The following is an 18176-nucleotide window of genomic DNA, read 5'->3' as shown; positions in this document are numbered from 1 at the left end:
ACAAATCATCTAGTTAGGCGTAAGTGTTCTTAAATTTAGGACGGAAAATAACATACAGTGTGCGTTCTATGTTTCTTCATACGCTTACACTTCAGTGGCATCTGACGTTGCACGGTTAGGTGCCCTTTTACACAGGGAAGGGTAACCGTCCACCCTTCCTTCAAAGGAATGGCTCACTCAAAGTGGACCCAGTGGACAGGAACTAAGGACAGAGTCTCTTTCCCTTTAAATCCACACAGGATGCGTTCCTCAGCCTAACCTCCATATAGCCGCCAAAAAAGAAGAATGGAATTAAGATTCCATCAGAGAAAGAGTCACATCTCTCAAATCCCTTGTTTCACAGGGACTCAGAGAGAAATAGCGTTTGACTTAGGAGGGGTTGAGAGTCCCTAAAGATGGGCCTGCCTTTGATTTGCAAACGCAGTGTTGTTTGAAAAGTGTATTGTTGACTACAGGAGGAAACAGCTTGATGTATTTTTCTAACATTCATTTTCAAACATACAAATACATGGTCTCAGTCTGACGTGTGGGTCTGTGTGTTTCAAGTACAAGGCTAAAGGTACTCACCAAAGTGTCAGCCAGGTCTTTCCGGTAGACATATATCCGACCAGATGCTTCAAGGGACTTGGAGATGGCCAAGTCATTTGGCTGAAGTTCATGCTTTTCTTTATTTACAAAAAAGAGTAATTAGAAACACAAGAACACCTAGTAGGCATTCACAGTACATCTAAAGAGTGAAATTTGCCAAAGAAAAATATTTAAAAATAAATGGGATGTGAAGTAGATTTAATTCAGTTCTGCACATGCTATACAATGATACCAGAAAATCAATGCTCAGAATCCATAAAGAGGTACCCTCTGCAATTAATTCTTAAAATATTTAGTCATTCTTTACACAGAACAGCTTAGGGAAGAAAGTAAAATTCATTCACAATCCCATCACTCTAAAGTAACCATATGATAGTAATATTGGTAACAGTTGAGTATATTTCCATCCTGATCTTTATGCAAATATGTGTGTGCACACATGTACATATGGTCAAAATTATTATTTATATGTTTGCATTAATAATCACTATAGATACATGCATTTGTAATTATTCCTTATGTGGTTTTATATTCCTATTTTAATTACTTACCCACTTGTCAAAATTATTTAGAATGTCATGTCATGTGTAACTGGTTATATAACTGTCTATTATGCCATCATTTAATCTTTCCTCTGTTGTTGAACATTTAATGGTTTCCAGTTTTTTTGGTCATATAAATTAGATGGCAAGAACCATGCTAAATACTAGCACAGGGACCAGCACATAACAGGGGTTTGATAAATGGGATCTCTTATTACAGCAGCCATATATATACTGCCAAAGTCAACATCTTTGTGCATAAATCTTTGGCTGCTTATAGATGAGTTTCTTAAGACAGATTCCCAGTAGTGGAATTCCTAGGTCAAAGCGAAGGAACATTTTTAAAGTTTTTGATACAAGCTGCCAAACTGCTTTCCAATTCTTACACCCACCAACGCTCACCATTCCTTTGAATAAGTTTACTGTTTTGCTAAAATCAAAAATAGATTCTCGGTTTACTTTGTATTTCTTGACTACTAGTAAAGGTGAATATTTTCATCTATTTTTTTTCATCTATTCTACTTCTATTTTATTCCCCTATTGTTCCTGTCCTTTGGCCATTTTTCTACCATAGTTGGACTCTTATATAACACAATAGGCTTCTCATAGAAAAACGTCCTCCCCCCACCTACAAGATGCAGACGGGAATCGACCAAAGTGATACTCAACTTTATTCCACTGTGACATAATCAGCCTCTCCTAAGGTAGCCCTCCAGTTACCCAGCATGGTTGGAAATACAATATGCCACATCTCTTTTTCTAGATAATCAGTTCGAGCGCCAGATTTTGTTTTGAACATTTCTGTTTGATACAGAGTACACAAATGATACTCGAATACATTCTTTATGGCCCAGCATTGCAAAGATAAGTAGTATTTGTCATGTCGGCCTGTTGACGTCGGCAGTAAATGGTCCCACATGGCCGGGCTCTGACGTTATTCTATCTCCTCCCTCTTTAGCTACAATTTCTTGCAACCCTCTGTGTGCCCATATATACCTTAAATCTGACTTTATAAGAGCCATTCTGCATTTGCTATGGAATTTGCATTCTGCAAATGCCATGGCTTTCAGACAGTAATTTTTCCATTTGCTAAGAAGTGTTTTTCTTACTTTCAGATTTGTCACTACACCATGAACAATGAAAAGTGATAGGATTTTAAGCTCTGAGTAACTGGGTAGGTTTCTGTTACTACATACATATATACCTAACTTGGGTACAAAACAGCTGGAAACCTACTGAAAGCTGTGAGGGTAATAATACCAGTCCTTTTAGAAAAGTCCACAAAACCTACAACATGGCCAATATCTCTAAACTTCTTTTAACAAAAAGAAAATAACTGTAGATCTCACTGTCATTTCATTTTGATGTAGCATTTAAAACATTTATTAAAAATTACGTAACTAGAGCAAGGAATACATTAAGCTCTGTGGGCTTTTTTTCTTCATAAGAACATTATTGCTTGGTGGATGTGAAGCTGCAGGCAGAAAGGTTCTTAACAGAAGAAACTACTAATGGATGGAAAATGACGGCATATTTCCAAACCTGTGAGATAATTCCAGAGATAAACTGATATTGCTAGTGATGATTCGCTATGAGTCTATACACATTAGAACGACAGATGAATCTAATAGAGTGTAAAAATCGTATTTCACAGCCATCAAATAGATATTGGGTAGTAAAAGACCCACTCATTAATTCCCAGGTTCACGTGTGGCCCTGGGCCGACTCTGAGTCAGCCTCCAAGGGGGTGTGGGTCTCAGCTGTGCCACCAGGGTCTCTCAGGGTCCTTCTTTCTCCAGCACCTTCTGTCTGCATGGGGACCCAATGATTACTTTCTGTTATGGTATTGCCTTGAGAGGCAAATGCTGATTTTGATGAAGTTTAATACTGTTTAGAATCATGTAATATCCTTGGTCACTTAAAATTAATATACAAATATCATATTTATCTGGAATACCTAATATATTTTATTAAACATTCAACTACTCCCTGATTAAAATTCATGTAGTCCACATGTTTCTGAAATTTTTGCTCTTTTTCTTTAGAGAATGTTTTGATGGGAGGCACAACGCTCAGGGAGAGGAAGGAGTGCCTCACTTAACTAGGACAGGGGAGATGGGCTGTATTTGTTTGAATATGTAATCAACTAGCTTGTAGGCCCATTTTACCTGCCTCTGAGTCACAAAGCGAAAGAGGCAATGTTCCATCACATAATGCTTTTGCATCAAGTACAATACATTCTGATCTTCTTCTCCTGACTCTAGAATGGTAACAAAGGGTAAACAGGAATGCCCTTTATCTGCTCCCCCCTCCCCGGCCCGCCCCATCTCTGGCTGGTTAGTTTACACAGTACTCCCATTTTTCAACTACTGGGACTAAGTCACTTTCTTTGTATTTTTCTCAGGGTTAATGAGATATTAAATAAAGATCGTAAGCCAAAAAAGGAGGCCAGTGACACTGAGATCTGACAGGCTCCAGTGAAAACGCAGGGGTCTGTTCAGGTCTCACAGATCAATAGTATCAGCTTGTAATCTGTGTGATCTTATGCAAAACAGACAATAAACCATTCTCTGAGGATAAATAAGGCCCAACAGAGGCAAAAACTATAACCAGGGCTCCCTCCCCACGTCTGCCTGAAGGAACACTGCCTGTGAGCTTTCGGCTTATTGTACAGTTTTTATTTCCTTCAACAGGGAGTCTTTAAGTATTAAACTGTCAGCCAGCAAAAAGACTAGTTCAAGGCTGCCTTTCTTTTTTCTTCGGAAAGTAATTTCATCCTTTAGCAATTTCCCAAGTTAATTTAAATATGAAAACAGAAGGCTTATCTAGAGTACAAAATATGTAAAGCTTTATAATATATTTCAAAACACTGGCGCGCCTCTCTGCTCAGTTCTTGGGGAGGAAATTCAGCATCCAACGGTACCCAACTGTTGTCATGGAAACACCTCTGGTAGGTGGCTTCTTCTTGTTAGAGTGCTCATCCAGCTGCAGACCCAGAAGGGACGCGCTGCACGTCTACTCCATAAAAATGTCAACTCTCTCCTTCTGGAGGCAATCCAGTGAAAGATTAATATTCAAAGACAGAAAATAATTTACCCCCAGAGAACGTGACGGCTACCAGAGCCAGATCCTCTTCCGCATGCTGGATCTTTTCCGCCACCACTCTCAGGATCTCTTGGGCTGTACTGGAAACTTTTGCCTTCACGCTGACATAGGAGTGCTCCGTGATATACACGTGACAGAAAACTGCATGAGGTGAAAGAACTGTGAGTAGACAGAGAACAGCTGTGGCCATGAGGTACAGACGTTTCACCCAAATCAAGGCACCCGCCACACTATTCCCTGCAGTACAGAGCAGACACAGCTAGATTTACATATATATATGTGTGCACACGGGTGCCTGAGGGCACAGCAATGCGAGCCTGCACACACGTGAGACGGAGACGTGATAAAGCTGCTGAGCAAGGTGGAGTAGTGCTTAAGCATCCCATACTGTAGCGAGAGACCCACATCACGCAAAAGCGTCTGCTCAGGGTAGAGGCAGCCTGGCCACAACACAGTGGGATCTGTGCAACAGGGACTAGACTTCGGAGTCCCTTCTGTGAGGGTTACTGTGATCTCCCAAAGCAGTCTATTAAAGCGTCTAATTCAAACATTTTTGTTGTACACTTCACCTCTGGACAGGCACAGTGGCTCAGTAAAGACCACCACATTTTGTTATTTGAATTCTCATAAGCTTATCTAAAAAATCTGTCACTTGCTATGGTTTTTGGCTTCAGCCTTCCTGCTCGTATAAGAATGAACCTCCGCGTGCCGCCCCTCCACCCATATCAAGGTGGTAGTGAGGTTAGTTTTCAAATGGAGGTCACATTTCCAGCCTTTTTAATTTCCTTCTTCTTGTCTGTGGTACTAATCATTATTACTAGGACATTATCACTATCAGGGTGAATGGGCCCTGGAAACAATGTTTCTTTATGATTTAATAGCAGAAACTGTAGCAATGGAAATAACTGACACGTTATTTGCCTCTTGTATCAGCCATTCTGAATGTATAAAACACCAGCTTCTTTACTAAAGACAGAAGGACAATAATATACTTATTCTTCTCTTCTAGATTGCAAAAAAAAAGAAAAATGGGGAGTGCAGGTCCTAGAGAAATTTCATATGCAATTTAAATGCACCACAGAAATAAACCCAGGAATGTTTGCACAGAAATGCGAATGAAGCAAAAGACAAACTAGGAGTTCACTAGTACACACCTCAAAGTAAACACGCCACCAAGAGGCACTGACAGTATTTTGTTTTGGGTTTGGTTGGGTGTGTCACTAAAACCGTAGCATCTAACAAATAGCTGTTTTATGTGTTGTCAACAGACTTGTGAGAGACAAAATGTTTTTATCCTTCCACAAAAAGACGGAATTCTGGAGCAAGGCAGAGCTGCAGTCTACAAACTACTAAGTGTGAGGAAAGTTTACAGCCTGCTCAGTAAGATGATGAACAAAAGGAGGAGGGGGGAGGTCTTGAAATACTCAGATTCTTTGAAACTCAGCTTGGAAGATTATACAATTAATTGTAAGACAAATGGGAAAGGAACGTCAGCAACTGAGAGATGAGGTGAGGTCATTCCATTTGTTCCTCCACTTGGTACAGGTGACACTATGACCCAACGAGTGCCATCATGTTTGGTTATACACAAACAATGGAACACAAGAGGTATCCTGTGACATTTTGTTGTTTAAACATTCAATAAGTTGAATAAATATTCAACGTCCACACTTAAAATTTCAGCGCTGTCGGGAAAGGCGAATTAAAAGAGAAAGTCTCCAAGTCACAATAGCGTGCACATTTGAATTGCTGTGTTTCCCAGCTCTGCCCCTGACTCAACCTTTATCTAAACAGGAGGAAACCACTTCCAGTTCCGTTATAAAACAGTAATGTAGCAAAGCATGCCAGGGGCTTCTCTGGTGGACCAGTGGTTAAGAATCCGCCTGCCAATGCAGGGGACATGGGTTCCATCCCTGGTCCGGGAAGATCCCACATGCCGTGGGGCAACTAAGCCCATGCGCCACAACTACTGAGCCTGTGCTCTAGAGCCCGCGAGCCGCAACTACTGAGCCTGGCTGCTGCAACTACTGAGGCCCGTGCGCCTAGAGCCCGTGCTCCACAACAAGAAAAGCCACCGCAATGAGAAGCCCGCGCATCACAACAAAGAGTAGCCCCCGCTCGCCGCAACTAGAGAAAAGCCTGCGTGCAACAACGAAGACCCAACACAGCGAAAAATAAATAACTTAATTAATTAAATTTAAAATAAAAAGTACATCAGCACCTTCAGAGTGTTACAGAGGTGTCTCCCCTGCACTGATGGAGCAGCCCTCTTCAGGGTGCGTCACGAGCCCTTTTGCCAGCAGCACTGATTGAGGACACACTGGACGTGTGGCACTGCCCGGCAGGGCCTTGCCTTGGAGGAGTTTCGACTGCACATCCTTCCTTTCATTATTTTCTCCAAGATTTTCTTCTCTAAATCTCAGGGACTGACTCAGCCAAAGCCCTGCACGGTGGCTTTAAGGGACTTTCCAGTGAGTCACAGGCGATGGGCTGACAGCAGGGGAGAAGGCAGCCAAGGGGAAAGGTTGCTTTTCCAGTCCATTTTGCACATCTCCCCAAGAACGCAGGGGGCTCTTTGCAGTCTCCTTTCCCTACCTGGGACAGTACTCTGTGATAAAGAAAACTGTAACGCCCACAGCAAGAGAAGAAAAACTATCACTGTGGATGCTAACATGCGTGTCTTAGGGGTGTGGCAGCTAGAAAGGGTTAAAGGCAGGCTGATGTGTTAAAGTTGGAGAATGATGGTGATTAGCTGCTACTCCACCTGCCCCAGAGCCTTGTTCAAACCATACTCACTTTCCTCTGTTTCCGTCACAGTTCCTCTATGCTGGAGCCAGTTCTCCTTAAGACTGAATTGGTGGAAAAGGGCTTTATTCTGCAAGAAGGGAGAACAAGAACAATGAATGAATGTATTGCTGCCCTTTGGAAAACCAGAGCTGTTTGCAACATGTTCCAAAAGAGCGTGCCAATTTTTTTTTTTTAATATGAAATCCACCCATCTAATCTTAGATGAATAAACTGGGAGCGGCCTCAATTAATGCACGTGGAGGTGGAGAGTCTGAGCAACATGATAGACCTCGGCCAAGGGAAAAAGCCCCCCAAATGATTCTCTGCAACATGCCGGAGAATATGGGCGTGATATTTAACACTCGCTACTACAAACATCCATAGCTGCTTCTCCTGAGAGAGACATGGTTTCCCCATCCCAACAGCAACCTTGCTTTTGGATAAAGCCACGTCGAGATGGTTTCACACTTCTGCTGTAGTGCAGTGACTTGCTTAAGAGAAACAGGTACGTGATCCATTATGATTATCCATCACCTGATATATCAGCTCCTGCAAAACTTGTGCCTGACATCTCATTTAGCATTTCCCCCCAAGTTGAAGAGGAAACACATTCATTCTGGCTACCATCTCTCTTTCTGGTGGGTTGAAGGGTTCCAACCTTCTTCTTACAAGACTTCCTTACTCTTGCAGGCAAGAGTCTTGCATAGACGGTTTTCTATCTTTATATCAATGACTAAAAATCATATTTATATCATCCTGGGGATGTTGGGGAAACTCTGAGTCTCCAAAACGCACCACAAGAATTCAGAATGTCATAAAGTCTAGGGCACCTGGCTGAAACTGCATCTGCACAAGCACAGGGAAAGCTAGGTGAGGTAGGAGTGGGGAGGCAAGGTGCAGCCCCCGGCTCCCCACCTGGCCCTCCTCTGCTAGAGGCAGCGTTCATTAATTATGAAGAAATACCAAGTGGGCCAAGGCCAGGCCTCCAAACCAGATCACCCCGTTTCAGACAGAAGGGGCTGCCTTACCTTCCTTTGTGGTGAATATTCATCTACAGTGCTGAAAGGAAAAGGACAAGACATCAGTCTTTGTCTCAAACCCAGAATAGTGTAGTGATTGTCACAGAGACTCCTTTTCAGGCAGCGGGCAGAGGTTTTTGCTTTTCAAAAAGATAAAACACACAGTATTCACTAGTTTACTATGCATAACACACTTGACACTGGGCTCTGGATTTCCAGTGAACCAGGAAGAAAAGAAGCTATTTATTCAACAGGTATATTTTGCTTTCTACCCATAGAAACTGAGCATTGAGGAAAGAACTGGATTTATTTCCACAGAAACTCTAAGTTTTCTCACATGTGGCTAGATTTTCGGTGAAATTATTGTTCTTTAGATAGCTAAATAAGTCAGCCAAGACAGATCTTTTCCAGGATGTTTCTATGTGTGGTGGAACTGGGGGATCTTCTGCAGGTCCCCAGCTCAAATCTTATCCCAGAATCTAGAGATACTTCACCTTGTACCAAAGACGCAAGAATCATGTCTTAGACAGTTTTCTTACTTAAATCTTTTATTTCCCAGTTTTATGTAAGTTTTTAAATGGAATGTATTAAATTCCATTTATTTATTTAATGCATTTAAATGTGTACTAAACCAGAATTAAATTTTCCCAACTGTAAGAAGGCCTGCCTTAGAGCATAGATCAACTTCCATGTAGGGGATTATTCTGATGTAAAGGTTTCTTTCTTTTTCTTTTTTGCTTCATTTGTTTGTTCATATTTTCATACTAGTCTTAGGCTACCGAAATTGATTACAGTGTAGACTGTGATAAAAGATGACCACCAAAATTCACAACATTCATTTCTAACACCTTGCCCCTCATTTCTGAATTTCTAAATGTGCGATTTTCCTGATTGGGACTAAGGTTTATACATAATTTGTTTGCACCCTAAAATTCTTTATATAGCCTTTACTAAATAGATCTCCCTTTACTAAAATTAAGTCAGGCTTTAAATCTCAAATCGATAATCTGAGAGGCCTGAATTAACATTTTCTATGAGAAGTGACTGCTGAAATCTTAATAGAAGTTTTTCACAACTTAACAACAGATGTGTTTTATGTTTAAAAAGTAGAAACGACATTGTAAATCAGAGAACAATTTTTCCCTTCAGATTAACTTTGCAGCTACATCTGAAAACTGAATAATGACTTGATGTTTTTTTTTTTTTTCGCGGTATGCGGGCCTCTCACTGTTGTGGCCTCTCCTGTTGCGGAGCACAGGCTCTGGACGCACAGGCTCAGCGGCCATGGCTCACGGGCCCTGCCGCTCCGCGGCATGCGGGATCCTCCCGGACCGGGGCACGAACCCGTGTCCCCTGCATCGGCAGGCGGACTCTCAACCACTGCGCCACCAGGGAAGCCCTGACTTGATGTTTTCATTTACCAAAATTAATAAGAAGAGTTAGTGGTAAATCAGAGTAAAGTTAGGTATTAGAAATATGAAAGACTAATGATGGACACCTCAGTGATACACCTTGGATATGACAAAAGTCACTGAATAAATGCTTTCCTTTAAGTTTTCTGAATTGATAAAGAAACTTCAGGGAATCCATAAAACTGAACTTTAAAAATGCACCATGACTTGCTGGGACCTATTTATAAAACGTTTTTCCTATTCATTAGAGATAGCTATGAGCTCCCCCAAATGACAAGTTAAATATTTACACTTTTAAAACTAAATAATAATTTATTAGTTAATTGTTCTTATGTACCCAGACTGTCGTGGCGCAGTTTGTTTCTACCATACCAAACAGGGTTAAAAAAAAAATAGCCAATAAGCTTGATTTAGTGTTCATTCATCTTGAGATATAAAAACAAATATTTACTACTGGAGAACCTAAGGAATCAAGATAAATCTCAGATTCAAAATGTTCCAAATGGTACATATGAGACACCCCCAATTCTATCACATGTGCTGCTTTCTTTTACTAACTGTGATGAGGAAAATTACTTACTGACGACGGTGCATTCCAAGTATCTTTTGAAATTCTTTCAGTTCTTTTTCAAGTATTGGGTATTCATATACATCATCCAGTACATTTCTGTATATGGTCTGGGGGAAAAAGAAGATTTCAGCTTAATTGGTTTGATGCCTATTTTGTAAGGATTAAGATTCATAGAGTGGTTAACCTGCTCAGGGAAATAAGTGGAATCCAGAACAATGCTGGGGGTTAAACCAGGTACCAATGAGATCCTGAGTGGGATTCCACCTCCTAGCCCCTCGCTCAACTGGTGTGGCTCTGTGGAAGCTTTTAAAGGCTATAGGTAGGGAATGGTGGAAACTTAAAAGAGATCTCTGGCTGGCTACTCAAAACTTCCATGCCTGTTCTAAATTTTTAGAAATAATATCCACATAACCATTTGGGAGTGAAAAAATCCATTGAATTAAACTACCCAGTTGATTTGAAAATAACATTAGTTTAGTCAGAGACTTGATTTAAACCAGTTTTTAACTGGATGTCTAAGTGATATCTGAATTTTGAAATCAAAGTGATTTCCTTCATGAAAGGCAAAATCAGTTTAGATACTTGCCTCTTCTGAAATAGAACTCTTCCCTGCTCAAATTCCACTGTACCCCTTCTCTGTGTTAACTTGCACAGCTAATACAGTTCTGGTGGCCAAAAGAATCCAACTGTTTACAAGCCATCTCCAGAGAATCATCGGTATTGAAAAGATACTGCAGCCCACTAATGATTAGACACATATATCAGCTTATCCAATTTCAAATATAAATCTAGGTTAGTATCTATTTTATAGGTTATTATTGCTCTAATGTCTCAAAATATACCAGGTCCTGAAAAGGTTTCATAATGTATACATTGTCACTATAGGTTTTAAATGATAAATGTTTTATCCCATTATTGTAGATATGGGAATTGTTAGTTTAAAGTTATAATACATTTCAACATATTAAACAGTATCAAGTTTTAAAGTATCTTTTATTTTACGTTCCTTAATTATTTCATTTGCAGTCAAAATTCCCATGACTTATATAAAATAAATAACCCTAAATGAGTGACGATAAAACTTGCCTTCTTCTATGTAAGGAATATCAGGCTTCAGAGGTCAAAACAAATTAATACTTTGAATCATAACTTCAATATTACAAACAAGTTAGATGACTGTAACCAACGAATGAGATTTTTGTTTTTGTTTGTTTTTTTGCAGTACACGGGCCTCTCACCGTTGTGGCCTCTCCCGTTGCAGAGCACAGGCTCCGGACGCGCAGGCTCAGCGGCCATGGCTCACGGGCCTAGCCGCTCCGCAGCATGTGGGATCTTCCCGGACCGGGGCATGAACCCGTGTCCCCTGCATCGGCAGGCTGACTCTCAACCACTGCGCCACCAGGGAAGCCCACGAATGAGATTTTTGAAATGAGTCATTTGGCATAAAAGAATTACTCAATAACTGGATGTTTTACATTACCTTTAAAAACATTTTTGAATGTTCATCTTCATGTAACCAGTCTTTGTACAGAGCAATCCACTGGGAAACAAGATGCAAGACCTTCCGTTTCCGACAAGGAACATCTGAGTTTTCTTCTTTGCCTTGATACTTCTTAGCAGAATAGGTGCAAATCGTTAAGGAAATTACATTGTTGCAAGTAAAAAATGTGAAGAGATCCGTTTATTCTTGCTTTCACAAACTATGCTAAGGCACATTTTCCAAAATATCTACAAGTACCTGAACATGCAGGAAGAAAAGAATATGTGTAGGGAGAGTAAAAGGTGTGCACTGAAGAGGGTAAGCCCAGGAAAACGATTTACATAACATGGTGGCAGGCCATGAGGATAAAGACTGGACAACAGAACTGACAGCTGCTGACATAGCTCCACAGGCAGCATGGGTTAATGCCACCTCCAAGAGACCCTAGGTGGCCCATTAATCACAAGAGATTAAGGCTCCAAAAGATCTGGCCTCACTACATAGGTGGACACTGTTTCCATAAAAGTTAGATCAGAAGTTAGAAAGTTACTTTGATCATCAGAAATTCACATTCTAAAGTAGCGCCAAATGAGCACAGATTTCTGGAGCATAATTTGTGATATGATTCAAATGCTCACCCTAGGAATTTATGTGAAAAAAAAAAAGAAATGGATAAGCGTGCAAATGTAAGTAAAAAAGGGCTGCTAATTTTCATTTTCACTGGAATAAAAAAATATTAAATAGGAATAACCTAAATGCTTCAACCATTAAGGACAGTTAAATAAATGACTGCATATCTACTTAAAGGGCTTTTCTATAGCCATAAAACTGATGGTCCAGCACTATATTTACAGACACAAGACATGCACAGTATACTGTTAAGTAGGAAAGCAAGTAAGAAAAGTATACGTTAGGATCACCCATTTCTATTAACTATGTTTATTTATATATTCATTACCTGGAAAGATATATACTGATAGTTAACAGTGGCTTCTTAAGGTAATGAGATTTCAGAGAACATGAATTATTTTTATTATACTTATAAGCATTTCCCAATTTGTATACAATGACTATGTATTAACTATGCTGTTAAAATTATATAAAAATAACAACCTCAAAGGCAACATGCTTAAAGCCTTAGGAATGAGACAGAAGCTTGGCGCTTTCCAAAACAACCTAGCATTTTTGCCCCCCAAATTATCATTCTGAGTATCTTGGACACACTGAAAAGTTAGCTAGAAATAGAAAATGCTATGATACCAAACACAGGTAGGTTTTGGGGTTACTGGACAGGATTCTCTATTCTTCAATGCTGATATATAATTGCAAAATAGGAATCAATTTTGTATCAGGCTTTGTAACTATTTTAAAACAAAATTCAGTCACTGTCTCCCCAACCTGCAAAAGGACATCAAGGACTGAATGGATAAAAAAGATGTGGTACATATATATACAATGGAATACTACTATACATATATATATATATATATATATATATATATATATATATATATATATATATATAAAAACTGAATCACTTTGCTGTACAGCAGAAATTAACACAACATTGTAAATCAAATATACTTCAATAAAAAAATAAAATAGGGGAGAAAAGTAATAGCTAACCCTGAACATTTTAGAATGGCTATATCTGGAGAAAAAATACTTATAATCCTTGTTATGTCACCATAAAATTAAAGCAACTAACTCAGGAAAAAAAAAAGTACATCAAGGACATCTGATTTCTTTGATTTCTACCTGTGAAACAAACTCAAGCAAACACAAAAAGAATCTATTAAAGTATCTATTTCTTCTAGTTTTTCTCTTGAAAGGCATAATATAAAGATTTATCTTACATTATTTCCACTTATGCAAATGTTCTTTTCCTCTTTTCCTGTAACTATCATGGCTTGACTAATGATAAAGAAAAAACCCTTCCTTAAACATTGTGAGGCAAGACACTCGTTCGGAAACTTTGAGTGCCTTTCCTTGGCATGGCTTTCCAGCCTTTGATCTGTTGCAACTCTTCTAGTTAGTGTATGCAATCCTAAAGCCTCCTTAACTGGTCAGCAACCTTCTAATCACATCCATCATCCTAAGAGAGCATGCCCTGACAAAGCTCTGAAACGATGACAGTCGATTACGGGGATAAGACCTCCCAAGTGGGGAATCCTTGTCTCCCCCGGGGATACTTGCCCAGAAACACACACTCACATATGTATGTTTTCCCATCACATGGTCTGGCACTAACTGACTGATTGTCTTCTAACCTCAGTTATCGCCAATCCACTCAACCTCTTGACTCTGGTGTTTACCCAGCAGGCCAAATTCATCTCCAGATTCTAAAGTCTTGAGACGTAGGTTTGAAGAAAACATAATATCGACAGCACAATTTACCCACGACGTAGAACGTGAAAACAGCGGCTCTGCATTCATTTCCAGCTCCCCTTGCCTGGTCTGTTTCATTTCATCTTTCACCTTGGCTATCATGACATGAATATTTAACATAGCCACACTCTACCGAGGGGCTGAGTAAATGAAGAAAGGCAGTTCATTCCTAATGTGAGACATCTGTCTGAGAGGAAGCCGACACAGCATCCTGAAGTTAATGAAGGATATTGCCTCAACAGCGCCTGGCACAAGTCGTCAGTTGTCATGAAGACCGTGTACGTGAGAAGGAAGTCATCAAGGAGGGTCTCTGCAAAGAAAGGAAAATAAACACAAGGTGAGCAAATCGGTGATAAGAGGGGCAGCTGCTTAGCCAGGCCCTGGAACAGTGTGCACAGAAGGAATATGACAAATGGTGGTGGCAGTGGGAGGGGTGAGGTTAGGGGAATTTTAGCCACAAAATACATGATTTAGTAAAGTTATTTTTTAAAACTCTTATAGAGAATGCCTCAAGCAATGAGATTTTTTTTATTACAAGGCTCTCTAAACATACAATTTTGTCACCTTTTTTTCCTTCCCTAAAACATCATCTATATTTTTGGGTATAGACGTTATGGAAAACCAATGCATAAAAAAAAGTGCTTTTAAAAATAAATTTTATAAGATTTCTGAAGTATGCACTCCAGACCTACAGGGAATGATGCTTATATGTTCTAATAAATAAAGGCTTTCTGAAGCCATTTACCTAAGTCTAGGACAAGAACAATGGATAATAAAATCCAGAGGACACACGTCAGGTTCCAAGGCCATTCACCTGTACCTCTCAAAAGCATCTGTAAGAAGTTGGGAAAGTGGTGAGTGATTTTCTTACTGTTGTGAAGAGAGGCAGAACTAAGTCCAGTTAAAAATGGAAAGAGAGGGCTTCCCTGGTGGCGCAGTGGTTGGGAGTCCGCCTGCCGATGCACGGGACGTGGGTTCGTGCCCTGGTCTGGGAGGATCCCACATGCCGTGGAGCGGCTGGGCCCGTGAGCCATGGCCGCTGAGCCTGCGCGTCTGGAGCCTGTGCTCCGCAGCGCGAGAGGCCACAACAGTAAGAGGCTCGCGTACCGCAAAAAAAAAAAAAAAAAAGGAAAGAGAAAGCACGTAAAATGGATCATGACATACTCCCTCCTAATTCCTTTTCTAACTCTTCAACCAACAAAAACAGGTTCCACTGTTATTGCCTCTTTGCCTGAGTGTTCTTCGAAAAGTCCAGCTTACATATAATACGGAACTCCTGAACAGGCAAAGTGACCTCCAATAAAATTTCAAAAATGATAGAAAAGATCTACAGTCAGAATGCAAAGTAGACCTTTTGCTATAGTAGTCTTTAACCAATCTCCTTACCTTGAAATTCATTTAAAAATATTATGTAATTTTCATATAATTTACATTCTGGATATCAAAATTTTAGCTATTTGATATAGTAGAAAACTGTAAGAATAGTGAGCTTGTATCCTAAATAGCATTGATGCTCTCTTACACTACAAATGTGGAAACAGAAAGAACTGCCCAATACAGAATTCTATAGCTCTACGCTGAAGATTAGAAAAATTCCAGAATTTTAGAAATAACCAGCAACGTTTCTTTAAAAGTTATCAATGCAAAACAAAAGGCCGTGTTGAAGAACACAAAATTCTGATAAAAAGCGGTTGTGAATGACACCTACAGTCCTATATGAACTGCAGGGGTTAATTTATTTCCATGGTTTGTTTATGCTGCAAAATATCAAGATAGTTCTGATCCAAACAGGTAAGTGGCTGAAAATGGTAATAGTTGACCAAAAAAGCTTGCTTTCTAGTGGCAAGAGGCCCTTACTTAAAATGAACCAGAGGTGTTAATGAAGAGTATTAGGTAATTTTTTTTCGAAGGTATTTATTTTTTTTATAATAGATAAGTATCAGTATTCCTCAGTAAAAAAAATTAATTTGACAAATGGCACCTAAAATGTAAATTAAGCCTAAACTTATAATGTTGTATCACACTGTAGTATGTGAACAGTCACTGGTCTAACCCACTATTACTCTGTGGAAAAGCAAGTTCTCAAACAGATGTGCTTGGGCCTTGCTGGGCATATATTAAGCCCAGTACAGGAAAACTGGGAATGTGGCTGGTTGCACAACTGAATGTGAGTGGATATGCACAGGAGTCTGAATGTGAGTGGATATGCACAGCAGAGCTAGGAGCTCTCTACTGGAGTCCCTGTTTACGAAAGTTTCCAATCTATGCACAAAAAGGCAGAAGAAGTTTTATTGTAAAATCTACCCCCAAACGAGTTAACCTGGCAGCACAAGTTAATCACTGGCATCCTAGTGAAAAATTTGGAATGTGTATGTGAAATTTTGTGTCTCTTTCATTACAGTGTTTTATTTTTTATTTAATTTTTTTTTGGCCACACCTCCAGGCTTGTGGGATCTTAATTCCCTGGCCAGGGATCGAACCCATGCCCCCTGCAGTGGAACTGCGGAGTCCTAACCACTGGACCACCAGGAATTCCCTCATTACAGTTTTTTAAATAGTTGAAATTAAGGTCCAACAATGGCATAATGTCTGAACCCCTAGGATATTTTGGAATCCAACTTGAAAACTATCACTCTGGGATGCTATTAAACAGTTATGTTCACAAATTATAACATATCTCTGTACTAAACATGGTTGATGAGAATCCTTAGCTTCTCTGGTCTAATTGGAAATTAAGTCTTTTTTGCATTCAATGTTAGACACAGGCAGCAAGGACCATAGAGCAGCCTAGAACCTAGAATTGACTTCAGGCTTTCCAATGGGCCCTTACAGATTGGAACCCACAATATACAGAAACCACTGGGCGACGGCACTGAGAACCTCAGACAATTCAGCATGTAAAATTCTTGGTGTGACACTCAGGTTCAGACTCTCTGGGATGTTCTTACGCGTATCTAATTTAGTGAGGTGGGAAGTATTCTCTAATCAAGATTTCCTCCATGAGTAGCTCAGATTAAAAAGAGCACCATTAACTTTGACAAAAGCATTCATTCCATTCTGGAAGAGCCTTAGATAATGAACTGAGTGGCTGTGAGAGTTTGGTTGGATGGTGGCAAAACCATTTGGCATTCAATTCAATTAATCAGCTCACATAAGATAATATTTTGTTGAGGGCTTTGACCCAGAAATGCTTATCTCCCCTAAGCTACTACCATATTTAATATTCATCAGCAGTTATCTAATTATCTCTCTGCCATAGAAATATTAATTAAAATAAAAGCAACGAAGCTACATAAAAACATCTCCAGTTAAAAACCTAATGAATAGAATAGCTAAAAATCCAATGAATAGAACAGATTCCCAATACTCCTAACTCAAATCTTTCTCTAACTACCATATTGTTCTGAAATTTTTCTGTATACAAAGAGCTTTCCTTTATTCCTTTTCAACATTGGTATTTTTTTTTTTGCCGCATATGAAAGTAATTGAGTGATATACTCAAAACAGCACACTTCAAATAAAAGTGCATTTTATAATATCCATGCTTCAAAAAAGGCTGTCCCACTGCTATTTAGAGATATTTTTAGAACCACAATGGCTATATAAATGATCCCCTGAAGACTATTAGCCAACAATGGCCATTTAGAAAGACTAGCAAATCCACTGGCATCCACATTAAAACACTATAATTATCTATTATATTATATACTGCTTAATTAATAGTAATTTAAGACTCTAGGTAGAAAAGCACCTTTGTGTATAAAAACATCTTTCATTTAAACACATTCATCATTGCCATACAGACTAACACTCTGAATAAAAAGATGCATTCATTTTGATTTCTAGCTTAATGAATACCTAGGTATTAATGTACCAAAAACTTTTCTTTGAAATTCTATTCTTTAAATCCATCTCTAAATCTAATCCCAAATTCTTGGCTCATCACTGACAAAAATACTCAGCCATCCTTTTGGGAATACCCCTCTTCTTTCCCCAAATAACATAACATTTTGTAGTGGCTTTTTAAAATACAGGAATTACTCTTTGCAGTATAAAGTAACATGCTAATACCTATCAAAACTGGAGGGAAAATACTATTACAGTTTTAAGAACAATGTAACCTGAAATAAAATATATCAATATGCTGTCAAAATCTAGACTTGATAGAAATGGCTCTAAAATTCAGGTCTATAATTAGCCATAATGTTAATTAATACAGAACTTTTCCCTTTCATTTGTTACTGTTTTAACTTTAAGACATAAGAAAAGAATTACCTATTTTTA

The 18176-nt window shown here is 39.2% G+C and overlaps 1 protein-coding gene across 2 annotated transcripts in view; it reads right to left on the bottom strand.

Annotated features, from left to right (window-relative positions):
- The window catches only part of RAPGEF5 (Rap guanine nucleotide exchange factor 5), a 219279-nt gene that overhangs the window by 33811 nt on the left and 167292 nt on the right, over window positions 1-18176 (bottom strand). For both annotated transcript variants that reach the window (XM_079931285.1, XM_079931286.1), the window contains exons 12-18: window positions 14124-14202; window positions 11505-11649; window positions 10034-10131; window positions 8051-8081; window positions 7032-7110; window positions 4227-4376; window positions 568-665 (exon numbers count right to left, since the gene is read on the bottom strand). In XM_079931285.1, coding sequence (XP_079787411.1) covers window positions 568-665; window positions 4227-4376; window positions 7032-7110; window positions 8051-8081; window positions 10034-10131; window positions 11505-11649; window positions 14124-14202 — 680 coding nt within the window. The remainder of the gene's footprint in view (window positions 1-567; window positions 666-4226; window positions 4377-7031; window positions 7111-8050; window positions 8082-10033; window positions 10132-11504; window positions 11650-14123; window positions 14203-18176) is intronic.

The sequence above is a fragment of the Stenella coeruleoalba genome, assembly GCF_951394435.1.
Source record: "Stenella coeruleoalba genome assembly, chromosome: 9".
NCBI lineage: Eukaryota > Metazoa > Chordata > Mammalia > Artiodactyla > Delphinidae > Stenella > Stenella coeruleoalba.
The sequence above is the reverse complement of the archived record's forward strand: the minus strand, read 5'-3'. Positions and strand labels throughout refer to the sequence as shown.